This window comes from Callithrix jacchus, chromosome 18, assembly GCF_049354715.1.
Source record: "Callithrix jacchus isolate 240 chromosome 18, calJac240_pri, whole genome shotgun sequence".
Classification (NCBI taxonomy): domain Eukaryota; kingdom Metazoa; phylum Chordata; class Mammalia; order Primates; family Cebidae; genus Callithrix; species Callithrix jacchus.
The window spans coordinates 23,702,512-23,719,570 of NC_133519.1; the positions used below are offsets into that span (position 1 = coordinate 23,702,512).

Sequence of the window (17,059 nt, forward strand, 5' to 3'; positions counted from 1 at the left end):
AAGGGACAAAAAGGTTATGTTTGTATGTGGTGGTGGTAAGGTGATGAAAGAGAACTAAACCCTCATCTTTGATAGTGGAAAATCCATAGATACTTAAAACCGAAAAATCAGGGAGGAATAACATGAAGATGTTATTTAATGAAACAAACAGAAGTAAATTCCAAAAGCAGCTAAAAGAGAGAAACGTGGATGCTCTGGGAAACAGGAAATATAGGGGAAGGGGTCATGAGGGATCCTAAGTTTTGGGTACATAAACATTTGATTAAAACAAAAATACATCCTCCAAAAAAGTTGTAAACATTTGTCCCAATGGGTTCTTCATAATGTAATTTCCCAAGACTAGTTTCTAATCATAGTATAATTCTTGAAGACCACCCCAAGCCACAAGATTATTAACTAACATATCAAAGCCAGATATCTTTTTTGTGATCAAGGTTATGTTGCTATAACTTTGGTCTTGGTTACTATGGACAATTTTTTTTTCTTTTTTTGAGACAGAGTCTCACTCTATCACCTGGGCTGGAGTGCAGTGGCATCATATCAGCTCACTGCCACCTCCACCTCCTGGGTTCAAGGATTCTCATGCCTCAGCCTCATGAGTAGCTGGGATTACAGGCACATGCCAACATGGCTGGCTAATTATTTTGGTTTATTTTGTAGAGACAAGGTTTCATCATGTTGACCACATTGGTCTCGAAATCCTGACCTCAAGTGATCTGCCCACCTCAGCCTCCCAAAGTGCTGGGATTACAGGTGTGAACCACCGTGCCTGGCCCAAGAATTTGTAATATTAAAATCAGTGGGGTTTAAAGAAAGTTTATTGCAGTCCTATTCACTTATGAATTCAGTGTATTACATTAATCACATATTCAAAGACTAACTTTCCTTCACCTACCTCATTTTCTTCCTTCAGATCTTTTGGCTCTGGATTGGACCACTTTGGATCTTCTTCAAAGCTCTTATCGCAGGTTTTCAAAGAATCAAATTCAGAATCCTTTAATGGCTCCTTTGACTCAGATTTCAGATGACTTAAAGACTTTTCATCATTAATACCTTGCTAGTAAATATGAAAGAGAATTCTTTATTTTCAATATTACTGCTGTTTCCAAAATCTACATGCCTATACATTTTGGGGAGACGTTTTTGCTAACATTGTTTTGCATAATACAAATGCAACATTATTTTATAGCTTTATCCATCATGATCCTAGGTCTTCCTATCCTGCTACACCAGTTCCAGCCAACGAACATCCATTGAGCCCTTATTATGAAATGTCTACAAGACAGCTCTGTGAATACAAAGATGAATGCAATAGATTCCTGCTCTAAAGGAACTAAAATATATTGTGGGAGGACCTAGAATCAGTCTTCCAAGTACAGCCATTACAAAAGTATGACCAAAATAGGACAGAAGAGGACATCTAAGAAGACGTAATGAAGAAGGTAACAAAAGATGAGGAGAAATTCACAAGGAACTGGGTGTAGAGGTGTAGGTGTGTGTGTAGCATATGGGAGTCTTATATGTCAAAGTACAGACTGGGGTGGGATAGTAGAGTTTTAAGCCCTTTCTCTTTTGCAGAAAAGATTGTTCTTATTTCATTTCCAGGATAAAACTATGATTTGAAGACACTAACAGAGTGATAGGATATTCTAAAAATAGTAAAGGTTGAATTCAATTTACTATTTAAGAATGAGGAAATGTAACTCTTCTAATCCAGTGTTAATAACTAAGAAAAATTCAGGCTTCAGAAAGTGCTGGGCATACAAGCTTCATTAATTTTAACATTAACTGGAAATCTAAAATCTTTATATTGTTTTGAACATGCAGTATGAAACATCTGTACATGTATTTCATAATAGGTTAATCTCCCAGTAGTCCAAATGCCCTTTATTCTAACAATCAGTAAATGTCTACTTAAAAAATCATCTCTATAATTTTATTTTCAAAGTCAGATATCTAAAACACACTAAATAATACTTTTGCATTTTATCCAAAAAAATAAAAAGACATTGTATCAATAAAACAAAAAATTTTGGCCTTCAAGTTAAATACATCCTGTATTCTTAGCCCAGTACCTGTTGTCATGAGGATTTATAAGACTTGGAGGACATGATTTATTTGCTCAAGAAACATTAAGTTCTCACTATGTGCTTCACTTGCCTTTTACAGACTGAGTATCCCTTATCCAAAATGCTTGGGACCAAAAGTGTTTCAGAATTTGGATTTTGAAATATTTGCATATACATGAGATATCCTGGGGATAACACCCAAGTCTAACATGGAATTCATTTATGTTTCATATCTATGTAATATGCATAGCTTGAAGGTAATTTTATATAATTTTAAAATAATTTTGGGCATGAAACAAAGTGTGGACTGCATTTTGTCTAAAACCTGTCATATGAGGTTAGGTGTGGAACTTTCCACTTGTGATATCATGGTCAGCACTTACAAATTTTGAGATTTTGGAGCATTTCAGGTTTTGGATTTTTGCTTTAGAGATGTACAACTTGTCTGTATAATGAACATATGCAAGTACAAACCTGGTAAGCTGTTGTAAAGATTAAATTAGTTAACACATGTGAATGCTTTTAACAGTGCCTGCCATGTGGTATAAGTTCAATAAATAATGCTGTTATTCTTATTACCATGAGCTGGAAAAATACATAATAACGATATTATAATATTATTACTGTGAAGGGAGACATTGCTGAAAGTTTATAGGGAAAGTAAGAAACAAGAATACCCGAAGAACCTGTGTACTGCAGAGGGAAGAAGTACAGCATTCAGAGTCAGTGTAGTGAAGTCACAACTGCACAAAGGCAGCAATGGACTGAATGAAGCATATGAGAGCAGTTGTTCAGGAGGAAGCATGACTGAAGCAAACATTTAAGCCAGCAAATAAAGAGACAAATTGTTAAGATCACTGTGCGAAATCTCCAGACTTTCCAAAATTTGGTAAGCCTTAGTTTCTTCATCTAAAAAAATGAGGATTAACGTAAAATAATCATAATAGTGTTTGCAAAAATCTCTTACCAGGATATGTAACTCATTCTCTTTTGACTGTGGACTTATCATTCGGTCTTCATTAAAATAGTGCTGCTGGGAAGGATAACCCAGTTCTGTCAAGACAGTGTCCTCTGGCCCTCCACTGGATTTCGTGTATAAAGCTATAGGGTTGAGCTCACCGAAACCCTAAGATTGAAAAAAGAAAAGGGATAGTTTAATTTACATGACCAACAGAAAAAAGGTGAGAAAGCACTTAATAACTTTCAAATGCTATGGAAGTATATTATCTTCTGAATTTGAATAGTTAAAAACGTCTCCATATTGACAGTTTTTGTTTGAATAATTATCAACGTAACAGTGAAAGGGATATTATTATTAATAACTGCAAAACAGGAGTGTTGTTATTCTCTAGGACAATTTCAGAGATCTAAATATTTTTAAATTAATTATTTAAAATAAAAATATTCACATTTCAAATGACAATTAGTCAGATGCAGTTTTCCAGTGGTCATCTGAAAATTAACAGTGCTCTGCATTAAAAAGCCAGGAATCTCATGGATGTCTCTAATTGGTTAAAGAATAAACCAAATAAACTTCTTTATTAAATTATCTTATACCATGAAGTGGTGAAATTAAACAAACTATATTACAAAATACATTCAGACTACTCCACCTTAGAAGAGACATTTTCTCGGCATACAATAGCATGGCCCTCTGTTCTTAAGACATGATGGAAATAGATATCTTCGTTTGAGGATGTATCACACAAAAAAATGTTAAGGATGCCATCTACATATTCATCCACTACCCCCACTAATGGCTTCAAACCACACAACTTCTGGAACTGCAGAATAGCTTTTGATGTCCAGTGTTCCTGAAATACAATCAAGATATTAGATTCAGGTGATCTAAACATGAATTATAGTAACCATATACAACAATAAATTCTGATGACTAGAGATTTAAATGGGAATAAAACCATAAAACTACTAGAATAACACATAGGAGGATAATTATGATTTAGGGATAAGTCAGAATAAAGGAAAAATGATAAAAAATGTGATTACTAAAAAAATGTAAACAATTATGTAATACGGTACTTGCATTTTCAGAAACCGTGAGTCAGATTATTAGGCCAATCCTCCCATAGAAAATAAGTGAAAATTCTAGGTAAAAGAATTATTAAATATGTCCAAAAGGCAACAAAGAACTGACAAGCTTGAACAAATTGTCAGGCCAAAATGGAAGGTAAAAAGGGAACTACTTTTGTCTTAAGGGTACCTGCTAATCCAGGCAATTGGAAATTTGGTTTTGAGAGTCAAACAAGACAGATATCAAAGACAGGGTCCACCTATGGTGGGGAGTCTACAAGAGAACTTTCCTTCATTAAACTGAATCCCTAAGGAGATACACTCTCAGGGTAGGGGAGGAAGGAAATAAAGTATCCTTCACAAGGATTTGCAGCTCAATTTTCACATCACCAGGGTGGTCCACACATCCTCAAGTTGTTAAATGGTCCCAAATTGGTATATTTCTCGGCATCTGGCAGAAGCACACATAAATCTTCTCTGGAGGTTGGCAACCTCAGCCTGTTATTATTCAACCATTCTTACTGTTAATTTTTCAAAGACAATGAGCAGTATATAGGCAAAGATAAAAAGCATACAGGCCAAGCACAGTGGCTCACGCCTGTAATCCCAGCACTTTAGGAGGCCGAGGCAGGTGGATCATGAGGTCAGGAGTTCAAGACCAGCCTGGCCAATGTGGTGAAACCCTGCCTCTACCAAAATCAGCTGGGTGTGGTGGCGTGCACCTGTAGTCCCAGCTGCTCAGAAGGCTGAAGCAGGAGAATCACTTGAATTTGGGAGGTGGAGGTTGCAGTGAGCTGAGATCACGCCACTCAACTCCAGCCTGGGTGACAGAGCAAGACTGCACCTTAAAAAAAAAAATACAGAGAAACAATAGATCAAAAAAAGAACAAATAGAAACAATATAACAAATCCTCAATTTTAGATATTTTAATTTCTAAAAGAATTATAAAACTTACTATGCTTAAAGCCAAAAAACTCAAACAAAAAACAGTTTAGCCTGAAAGCCTCTGCAGAAATTAGCAATCTATAAAAATTTATCTAGCAGAACTAAGAAGTTTTAGAAAGTAAAAACATAATAACCAAATTTAAAACCTCTTATGTCAATTCAGTAACAGATCAGATAGAATTAAAGATTAAACTGGTAAAGTATGAAGTATTTTGGAAAAAATTTCCCGGAATGCAAAATAGAAAGACAGACAGATGTAAAACACAGCAGAAAGGTTAAGAGAAACGGAACAAAAACTGAGACCTTTTAACACTTTGAATTATGGTCCCAGAAAAAAAGCACGGAAATAAGAACACAAATATGAATATGGAGAATACACAATAACTGAAGAGGTAATAGTTGGGCATTTGCAAGATTTTTAAAAAAGTAACAAACCACAAATAAATGAAGTCTGGTGAACCATAAAGTAGCATAAATAATAAATTCACACATAAACACAACACACTAAAGCCGAAGAACATGAGCAACTAATAGAAGATCTTACCAACAGCTAGAGAGGCTGGGCGCAGTGGCTCACGCCTGTAATCCTAGCACTTTGGGAGACCAAGGTGGGCAGATCATGAGGTCAGGAGTTCAAGACCAGCCTGGCCAACATAGTAAAATCCTGTCTCTACTAAAAATAGAAAAAAGTTAGGTATGGTGGCGCATGCCAGTGGTCCCAGCAACTTGGAGGCTGGCTGAGGCAGCATAATCACTTCAACCTGGGAGGTGGGGGTTGCAGTGAGCCAAGATCGCACCACTGCACTCCAGCTTGGGCAACAGAGTGAGACTCTGTCTCAAAACAGAACAAAATAAACAAACAAAACAGTCTCTAGCTTTCTCAGAAAGGACATTACCTTCAAAAAAACGTCTATTAAATTGACAGCTGACTAATCAGAAAACAGTAAGAGAAACCAGAAACCAGTAATGATATTTTCAATGTGCTAAAGATACTAACTGCTAACCTAGAATGCTACACCTCATAAATACATTTTTTTAAAATTATACTTTAAGTTCTGGGTACATGTGCAGAACCTGCAGGTTTGCACCATGGCACCACATGTGCCATAGTGGTTTGCTGCACCCATGAACCCTTCATCTACATTAGGTATTTCTCCTACTGTTATTCCCCCCATCCCCCCACCCCCCACCCCGACAGGCCCCAGTGTGTGATGTTCCCCTCCCTGTCTCCATGTGTTGTCACTGTTCTATTCCCACTGACAACATGTGGTGTTTGGTTTTCTGTTCTTGTGTTGCTTTGCTGAGAATGATGGTTTCCCGCTTCATCCATGCCCCTGCAAAGGACATGAACCCGTCCTTTTTTATGGCTGCACAGTATTCCATGGTGTATATATGCCACATTTTCTTTATCCATTCTATCATTGGATGGGCATTTGGGTTGGTTCCAAGTCTTTGCTATTGTGAAAAGGGCTGCAATAAACATAACGTGTGCATGTGTCTTTATAGTAGAATGATTTCTAATCCTTTGGGTTTATGTCCATTAATGGGATTGTTGGGTCAAATGGAATTTCTATTTCTAGATCCTTGAGGAATCACCACACTGTCTTCCACAATGGTTGACCTAATTTACACTCCCACCAACAGTGTAAAAGCATTCCTACTTCTCCACATCCTCTCCAGCATCTGTTGTTTCCTTTTTAATGATCGCCATTCTAACTGGCATGAGATGGGACCGCAATGTGAGTCTGATTTGCATCTCTAATGACCAGTGATGATGAGCTTTTTTTCATGTTTGTTGGCTGCATAAATGTCTTCTTTTGAGAAGTGTCTGTTCATATCCTTCACCCACTTTTTGATGGGGTTGTTTTTTTCTTGTAAATTTGTTTAAGTTCTTTGGAACCATAAAAACCCTGGAAGAAAACCTAGGCAATACTATTCAGGACACAGGCATGGGCAAAGACTTTGACTAAAACACCAAAGGCAATGGCAACAATAGCCAAAATTGACAAATGGGATCTAATTAAACTAAAGAGCTTCTGTACAGCAAAAGAAACGATCATCCAAGTGAGCAGACAACCTACAGAATGGGAGAAAATTTTTGCAATCTATCATCTGACAAAGGGATAAATACATTTTTCTATGGTAAGTGAAAGATATGTTATTTTTGGATAAACATAATTTTGCTACCAGCTGACCCTCATTAAATAAAATCCTATGGATACACAGTTCAAATGAAGGAAAATGGGTCCAGAAGAAGGGTTTGACTTAAGAATGAAGAGCAGATAAATATGTAATTACATCTAAATTGACATTTTATGCAATTTCTTGGGGGCATTAAAAACTGTAACATTACACAACAAATACAGGTCAGAAGCATAAAGAAGTTAAAGTGATCTAATGTCCTTGCATTGTTATACATGTTGTATTTCCTAGAGTAATTATTAAAATAATACAGTGTATTACTTAGTGAATTATCTTAAAAATCTCTTCAAAATAAGGTGTGCATGGTGAGAAAAAGAATAGATATATCATATAGTACACACAAAATAAAGTATAAGATTTAAACCTAGATATTTAATTATTACAATAAATGTAATTGGACTAAACATTCTGACTGAAAGACAAAAGGCATATATTAATATAAAAGTTGTATTTTAAAAAATACAACTATATATAGTTCATAAAAGACATCTATATAAAGATACAAAAGGGTTGAAAGTAGAATAACAGTTTAAAAACACACCAGGATAATATTAAATAGAAAATGATAGAGTTACATTCATGTAAGACAAAACAAGTTTTAAAGCAAAAAGCATTAGTAGAAATAAAGAGGTTAACTTCATAAGGATAAAACATCTAGTCTGCAGGAAGATATAACATTTTTGATATTGTCTATGTACCTAATAATATAGCCTCAATTGTATACAAAATACAAACTGAACTATAGGAAGAAATACACAAAATAATCATAAATGAAAACCACACTTCTTTCAATAATTACAGAAAAGCAACACAGAAAAATCAGAAAGAATGAGTTTCACACAATAAAGTTGACCTTATGGTCATATATAAAATATTGCACACAACTGTAGAATGTACACTTTTTAAGAAGACATGACCATTTACAAAAAGTGATACTGTACTGGACCATCAGGCAGCCTCCTCATATTTAAAGGGCTGATATCCAGAGGATGATTTCTGACCACAGTATATTTAAACTAGAAATCAACCACAGGACAAATTGGAAAAATGTTTATAAGCCGATAAACTTCTAAATAATCTATGAATCAAACAAGAAAGCAAAACATAAATTAGAAAACATTTTAACTGAACAATCATAGAACTACTACACAGCAAAACTTATGAGATCCACCTAAAGACTAGAAATAATCTAAGCTTGCACACCTCAGGAACTTGGGGAAAGAACAAAATAAACCCAAACAAAGTAGAATTAAGGAAACAGTAAAAATAAGACAGAAATAAACAAAATACTAAAAAATGTTTATAACAGAAACAAGAAAGCCAAACTTGGTTCTTTGAACAAACTATTCAAAATGGCAAATATCTGTCTCTTTAGATCCTTAAAAAAGACACAAATACATATTTGGAGTATATAAGGACATATCACTACAGATGTCAACATCAAAAGGACAAAAAAAATTATGAAGAATTTATACCAAAAATGAAACTTTAAATGACATCAAAATAGTCAAGAAAGAATAAAAAATGAAAATTCTACTATAAATACATTTCAATCTTTTGTTGGAGTGGTGAAAGTTGAAACCAAATATTAAGATTAAAAAATTGGTCAAAATTTACAAAACAAGTGTTACATAGAAACAAGACATATCAAGTTAAAAATTAAACTTTTGAATAATTTTATGACTTGTAGTCTTTATACTTCTTTAATTATTAAAGCTTAAACTGCACTAAGACTTTTGGGATAAATATATATTACCTTAACGTATGCTGTGAAGTCCAACATATAGTATAATCGGTTTACTTTTAAAAGTTCTATGTCTTTTAAATAAATTCAGAGAATAAAATTAAAATAAGTCTTTTATATTTGCTTACATATTAATCATTTTCCATAATCATCTTTCTTTCTCATAGATCTGCATTACCGTGTGGTTTCACGTAACATCAGAATTGGAAGAACTTCCTTTAGTATTTCTTGTTCAAGATAGCTAGCGACAATCTCAGCTTTTACTTTTTGACAGTTTCTCTTTTCTTCATTTTGATAGATATTTTCACTAGATACAGGATTCCAGCTTGACTTCTTTTTCTCTTTCTGACTTCAGTGTTGTTCCTTTTAATGGGAAGTTAGTTATTATTTATATTATTGTTCCCTGTATTTTCCCCCTTCTTGTTGCTTTCAGGATTTTCTCTTTTTGCTTTAGATTTCAGCAGTTTGATTATGATGTGCCTAGGTATGGTTTTCTTTGTATTTATTCTGCTTGGAGTTCGTTGATATTCTTGGAACTGAATATAATATGACCTCTTTGTAGAAATTTTTGGCCTTCCTTTTTTCCATTCTATTCTCTCAACTCTCTTTCTGGGACTCCAATTACACATATGTGGGGTATCTGATCTTGAACCATAGATTTCCTTAGGTCTCTGTCCATTTTCATTTTAATTATTTTTTTATGCTCTTCTTCACATTAGATAATTTCTTTTGATCTGTTTTTAAAGTTCATAGACTCCTCCATTGTCTCCAAATCTGCTACTAAGCCTATCCAGAAACTTTTCATTTATTTCAGTTTACAGCTCTAGAACTTCCATTTATTTTAAATGGTTCCTTTCTGCAGAAATTCCTTCTCTGTTCCTCAGTGATGAGTAAATCTCACAGTCCTTGAATATATTCATAATAGCTGGTTTAAAGTCCTTGTCTGCTAACTGCAATGTCTGGGACATCTCAATGTCAGGTTCTACCAGCTACTTTTTTCCTTGAGTATATGTCACATTTTCCTGGGTTTTGTTTTGCATGTCTAGTGAATTTTAGTTGAACAGTAAATATTGTCAATATGTTTTAGAGATTCTGGATTCTGTCATGCTCTTCTCAAGAGTGGTTTTGTTTTAGCCAGCAATTAAAACTGTCTGGACTTAAACTCTCAACTGTCTCTTCTGCAGTCTGCAGCAACAGAAATCTCTGTCCAGTCACCTCAAATGCCAGCTGTTGATTTTTCACTAGGGCTACTGAGTTCTCCCCAGTACTTAGGAAGTTCAGTAGTCACCTAAGGATTTGGGCAGATCATATATACTGATTTGGGAACTCATCCATTCTGTGACTCCCTGCCTTCAAGTATTTCCACCCTAAATTCTAGCTGTTCTGCCATTTCCAAACAATGCCTTATAATTCTGTAAGACAGCAAGACTGCAGATTAAGGAGTACCCTCAGAAAAGAAGCTTGAAAAGTCCTATTGCCATTTAACTTCTGCTTTTTTTGCCTGCTTCTAATTTTGCTAATGGGTGTAATAGTCTGTTGCTATTATGCTATTACAAAAAACATTAATTACTTTTGAAATCAGAAAAAAGACAAATAAAGTGAGATACATTCATTTAGTTAAAAACCTATTCATTGAGCAATTACCATGCACCAAGCCATTGCTCTGGGTACTGGAGATTCAGTGGTGAGCAAGTCAGTTTCCCTGATTTCAGGGACTCACACTGTCATGCATAAAGAAACAAGACAATACCAGATAGCGCTAAGCATTATCAAAATACAACAAGGTTACAATGAATGACTTAAGTGAAGGGTGCATTTTTAATTGTCAGGTCAAAGTCCTTTTTGAGGAAATAACATTTGGACTTAAATTAGAATGACAAGGAGGACAACCATGAGATTACTGTGAATAAGCTATTCCAGTTATCAAAATGTGCAAATGCCCTAAGGCCAGAAGGAGTTTAGAACGGAAGAAAGAAAGGCTGGATGCAGAGGTTCATGACTGTAATCCCAGCATTTTGGGAGGCCGAGGCAAGCAGATCACTTGAGGCCAGGAGTTTGAGAACATCCTGGCCAACATGGTGAAACCCTGCCTCTACTAAAAATACAAAATAAGCCAGGTGTGGGGCACATTCTTGTAATCACAGCTACTCAAGAGGCTGAGGCAAGAGAATTGCTTGAACCTGGGAGGCGGAGGTTGCAGTGAGCCAAGATCACGCTATTGCACTCCAGCCTCCTGGGCAATGAAGCCAGACTGTCAGAAAAAAGAAAAAAGAGAACAAAAAAATGAAAGCTATCTGGCTGATATGAAAATAATGAACACTGGCGACAACTGAGTCATAAACTGAGTCCTGTGCTTCCTGATGGCAAAATAGTAAAAAGAAATTTATTCAGGGCTAAAATGCACCCAAGAAAACAATACTGAATACGGACTTGCACAAAAAAACATATTTTGCATACATTGTTTCTAATAGTCAAAAATTAGAAGCAGTTTGAATATCAAACAATAAAGAAATGGTTAAGCAGGCTATGATGCATATTTACCTAACAGATAACACTATGAATCCATTAAAATTGACAGCTTAATAACATATAAAAGTACCCTATAATACTAGGCAAAAAAGCAGAATACAAAATATTATGATTACTATTTTAAGTAATGCTGAAAACCATACAAAAAACCCTTGCTCTGAACATCCAATAAAATAAACTGGAAGAAACATACACCAAATTTCTGAACTGTTTATGTTTGAGTAGTGGAATTATAGGTAATTTTGTTTTTCTTCTTTACAGAATTTTTCAGATAAAAAGTATTTTTTAAATAATCTATATGTGAGCAACTGATGCCTTATTTAGATTAGGCAAACAAATATGGCATAATAAATGTGTAGGTATGCACTAGTAAGAGTTCTGAAGGAAAAATACAAAGTTAGGTACAAAAGATAATTATAACACATTAACAAATGCACCTACACACATGAAAATGCCTCCTGCACCATTCCACCTCAAACCCCTGCCACGATGTTGCTAGAGAATTATCTTGAAAACATGCATCTGCTAGAGAATTACCTTGAAAATATGTATCTGCTAGAGAATTATCCTGAAAATATGTATCTGTCCATTTACATTCTTTAGTTGTTCCCCAGCCTCTAAAGGACAACAATGTTCAGACTTCTGAACATGGGTCTTCACATTAGGCTCCTATTTATTTGGTATTTTCTATATATACATATATAAGTTATTATTATACTTTAAGTTCTGGGGTACATGGGTAGATCTTGCAGGATTGTTAAATTGGTATACACATGCCCTGGTGGTTTGCTGCCTCCATCCCCCCCGTCACCTACAATACATATTTCTCCCAATGTTATCCCTCCCCAATCTCCCCACCCACCACTCTCCCTCCCCTAGCCCCCACCCCCAACAGACCCCAGTGTGTGATGTTCCCCTCCCTGTGTCCATGTGTTCTCATTGTTCAACACCCCTATGAATGAGAACATGCAGTGTGTGGTTTTCTGTTCTTGGGTCAGTTTGCTGAGAATGATGGTTTCCAAATTCATCCACATCCCTGCAAAGGACATGAACTCATCCTTTTTTATGGCTGCATAGTATTCCATGGTGTATATGTGCCACATTTTCTTTATCCAGTCTATCAGTGATAGATGGGACATTTTCTACCATGTACCCAAGCTAGCTTATCCTATATTCTGTAGCCAAACAGAACTGCTTAAAATTTCTCCCATTTGAAATGTTTCATGCTACTCTCCCTTTGCTTAGAATGCCTTTCTTTTTTCATGCAGTTACATTCCTAATCTTCCTTCAAAGTGCCACTCAGATGCCTCCCTGATTACCTTGGACAGAAACAAGCAATCTTCCTTTATCATACACTCTTGAAGCCTCTACTATAGCAAATTTTACATGGCATAACAATTTTTGTCTATATTATCTATCTTCCATACGCTATACACTGACTTGAGGGCTGGTTCTATGTTTTATCTTTGTATTCTGAGCATGTACAACTGTTCTTGGCACATAATATGCACTCAAGTGTTTGCTGATTAAATGAGAGACAAGCAAACATACCTTTACTGGTCTCACCCAAGCCAAGGAACAAGGGATAGCCTGAGCTGGAAGCTTTGTGTAGCAGCACCTGCAATAGATAATCCAATATATAAGTTCAATCTTCCTGCTATGTTAATGTACCTCTTAACATAACCCAAAGAATTGCTTTCTTAGTAAGAGACTAAAATGTAGTCTCATGGTCCATTCAAAATTCAGTATTATGTAAAAGACAATGCAAGAGTTACAATCCATCTGTGAAACTAAATGACCCAGTTGTTGAGTATGCACTAAAAAGAAAGAAGGAAGGATTGGATGGAGGAAGACAAGAGAAAAGAAATATCACAATCCCACAGAGCTTCAACACTGTGATTCAAAATTTAATTCATCCATTGTTCTAATTCAATTCAACTCACTTGAGGAACCTCAGGGAGGACTTCTGAACAGTTCCAACATTTCCAAAGTCTGGGTAGAACACTTCAACTTCCTGTTTTCCAAGGACTCGATGGATAATGACCCGATACCACCACTTATCCTCAGAAATCCTCACGCAACAGAGATGTCCCGGCTGAATAAAACATTCTGGCATGACATATCGATCAGAAACCAGCTGATTAGAATAACAGCGCCTGTAGAATTCCGTAATACAGAGAAATCAACAGGGGAATAAGACATTAAAGATAATTTTTATCAATGTGTCAAGCCAGAAAGTCCTGGTGAAAAGCAAAGGAAAACATTTTGACTTTGTCATATTGTCAGTGTTCATTAATACCAATTAATTGTTTTTTTTCCTTATCTGAATCCCTGCTCTTCATCAATAAACTTCTTCAAAGATAAAGTTATACATTCATTTTCTGATCTCACATTCTCTGCTAGATAGAATGTATCCTGACTTCATTCCCCAGCACTTCCTAGGATGAATTAGTTTTAAGACATCAATGACCTGGTAATTCCCAAATCCAGCAGCCTCTCTCTTCAGTCTTCAATACACATCATCTTGTTACAGTGTTACCCTGTCCTCTTTCAAACCCTTTCCTGGTTTCTAAGACACAATTCACTACTTCTTTGTCAATAGCTACTTTTTAAAATTGGTTCTGTATTGCCTTAAATGTTGAGGTTCACTGAGGTCTTATCTTTAGGAAGTATAACATAAGTTTAGGCACCAATAACCTGGGTCCAAATCCTGACTCCATCATTTACTAGCTGTGTGGCAATTTTTCTGTGCTTCAGTTTCCTTGCTGAAGATGAGGATGATAAAAATAAAATATTTGTTAAAACATCTGAGAGTTTACGACAGTGTACAAATATAGTAAGCACTCAAATATTAGCTATTATTCTTGCTATATACTCTCACCCATTTTCAAGTCTTATACCACACTACTGATAAACTGTCAATTCTCAATCCATCTCCAGAAGACCCTGCATCCTTTCTGCACTTCAAAACTCAAATATTTCCAACTATATGAAAGATAGGCTAGTTGTTCCTCAACACCCATTTTCCTCTTTCCCTTTCCTCTAGTAATAGATTCCTCCAAATTTTAACTGGGTAAATTGCCATTCATGTTTCCCAAGCTCCCCTGCATCTAACTGTGGCTATATGAATACTAAATTCTGGCCAATGGGATATGAGAAAAAGTATACATGGTTAAAATGAGTACATTCAATGTGTATTTTACCCACAGTTTTAAGAGTGAAAATTCCAGATTGTGTCTTTCAATAAAACAGGTGTTTCCCAGCCCCCACTTCTGTTTCCCCTTCCCACTAGCCGAAAGGAGGACCTGGACCCAAGACCACGTGAACAAGGACAACACACTATTCTGGAGCAGCAAGATTCTACACCTGTGTCTCTCTCAACACAGAGTTATTATATCTGCATGCATTATCTGGACTAGTATGAGAAGAAATAAACTTTTTTCTTCTTTAAGCTACTACAGTGAAGTTGTATCTAACCGTAGCTAAACCTAATTCTAACTAATACCATCTATTCAACATTGCCAATGACTCTCACGGTCAAACTTAGAGACATTACAGATAAACCTCTATTAAGAAGTTTTCACCCCAGCTCAAACCTACCTAGTCTCTAAAGCAAACAGTGTTCATCATCTCTTTCTCTTTCTTATTCTTCTCAACCCCTGTCTTGTCACCTGACAATTTTCATTTTCCTAATTTTTCTCTTCCTTTCTATTCTCGCTCTCATCAAAGCTAGTCCACTCATAGTTCTTCATTCCTCCTCCATCTTCTACTCTGCAAGTAGGGGTATCCTCCTAAAATACAAACTGTTGATGTCCTTCCTTTCTTAAAAACATCAGTGCTTCCCCACTGTCTATAGAATAAGAGAAAACATCTTCCCATAGTATTCAGAATCTAGCTTTTTCTTAGTCTTCCAGCATCACATCCAGTCACTGTCTCTCCCTTCCTGACTCCTGCAACCTCACCTGGTGCTAACGTTACTTACTTATGGTTGTTCCCAGGGCATACCAGTTACTCCTTTGTTAATGTTGGCCTTGGTTCCAGCAATTGGACCTGAATATACCCACTCACAACCACCTTGACTGGCAAATGCTTGTCTTCTGAGGCCTAGCTCAATTATCTCTTTTGTGAGGCTTTCCTCCACCTTGCCCAGGCAGAACAACTCCCTTTAACAATATCTCGTGTATCTCCCATCTTCTTAGCTAATCATGGTATTCACAAAGGCAAAGACCATGTCTTACTTATCCTTGCAGTGCAAGTGCCTAAACATTCTGACACCAAACACAATACAGTATTTTTTTCTGTATAGTTTTTACATTTACAGTTGTTGTTTTTTCCAGACAGCCTGTTGCCCAGGCTGAAGTGCGGTAGCACAATCATAGCTCAATGCAGCCTCGACCCTCCTGGGCAGCTGGGACTACAGACATGCACCATCATGCCAAGATAGTTTTTAATTTTTTTCTAGATACAGGGTCTCACTACGTCGTCCAGACTAATCATGAACTTCTGGGCTCAAGCAATCCTCCCACCTTGGCTTCCCAAAGTGCTAGGTTTACAGGCATGAACCGCATTGTACCCAGTCTATAGTATTAATAATAATAGCAGCCAACATTTGGGCTAGGCTCTAAGTGCTCTAATTTTCACAACTCTGTGAAGTAGGTACTGTGATCTCATTCTGGAGATAAGACAACTAGGCCCAGAGAAGTAAAGTAACTTTAAGGTCACAGAGCCAGTGAGTGTGCTTTTAAAACATGTACAAACATCTCATAGGCATACTGAAATGGAATATATAATATTTTTACCAAGTGTTTATGCTACTTACATTATACCAGGTGTTCTGGAGTAGATGAATATGTAATGTTGTCAAATTAAAAACATGGAATTTTTTTGATACAAAATAAAATATTCTTCTGTGACAACAATATAGAAATCAGACATTGTTGTTCATGAATAAATCTAAAGTGGTTGAAAATGTCCACATTTTATATGGTGTTTGCTAATTTTGTTTTTAAAAAGGACAGTTTTTAGTAAAGAAAAGAGATAATATAAGTCAGTAGTTCTCAAAGTATAAAATCACAAACATGATTTTTACCTGGAAGATGAACTAGCCACTTCTTTGATATCATTTTTGCTTGAAAGAACCACTAGCAAGCTGTTTATTCAGACTTGGGTATCTGACACAGATTTTTCAAAAATGAAGCAAGCTTGTCACTTCAAGCAAAACAAATCACAGTACACATTGTCAATGATAAAGAACAAACTTGCAAGTAAAAGGATTTTGGAAATGTTGCATCCACCATTGTGAACTTGACAGCTTCCCAATACTAAATACTTTTCTGATGAGATCAATGATAATATTTTTATACTATGTAATGAAATGTATCAACATTTGGAAGATCTGCATAATTCAGTGAAGTAGTTATTTTCCAAATGACCAATACATGATGTTATAAAATTGTATGATCCATTCAGGCCTAGTTTGAATCCATGCTTAGAAGCAGCTTTGTGCTTGCTTTAATATTCTGCTGTTGCCATCCTGAA

At 35.9% G+C, this 17,059-nt stretch overlaps 1 protein-coding gene across 15 annotated transcripts in view; it reads right to left on the minus strand.

The window, feature by feature from the left end:
- The window catches only part of TDRD5 (tudor domain containing 5), a 96,834-nt gene that overhangs the window by 28,785 nt on the left and 50,990 nt on the right, over window positions 1-17,059 (minus strand). For all 15 annotated transcript variants that reach the window (XM_035279257.3, XM_078356216.1, XM_078356215.1 and 12 more), the window contains 5 exons: window positions 13,465-13,677; window positions 13,073-13,139; window positions 3,683-3,883; window positions 3,037-3,195; window positions 896-1,057 (listed from right to left, as the gene is read on the minus strand). In XM_035279257.3, the coding sequence (XP_035135148.2) occupies window positions 896-1,057; window positions 3,037-3,195; window positions 3,683-3,883; window positions 13,073-13,139; window positions 13,465-13,677 (802 nt within the window). The remainder of the gene's footprint in view (window positions 1-895; window positions 1,058-3,036; window positions 3,196-3,682; window positions 3,884-13,072; window positions 13,140-13,464; window positions 13,678-17,059) is intronic.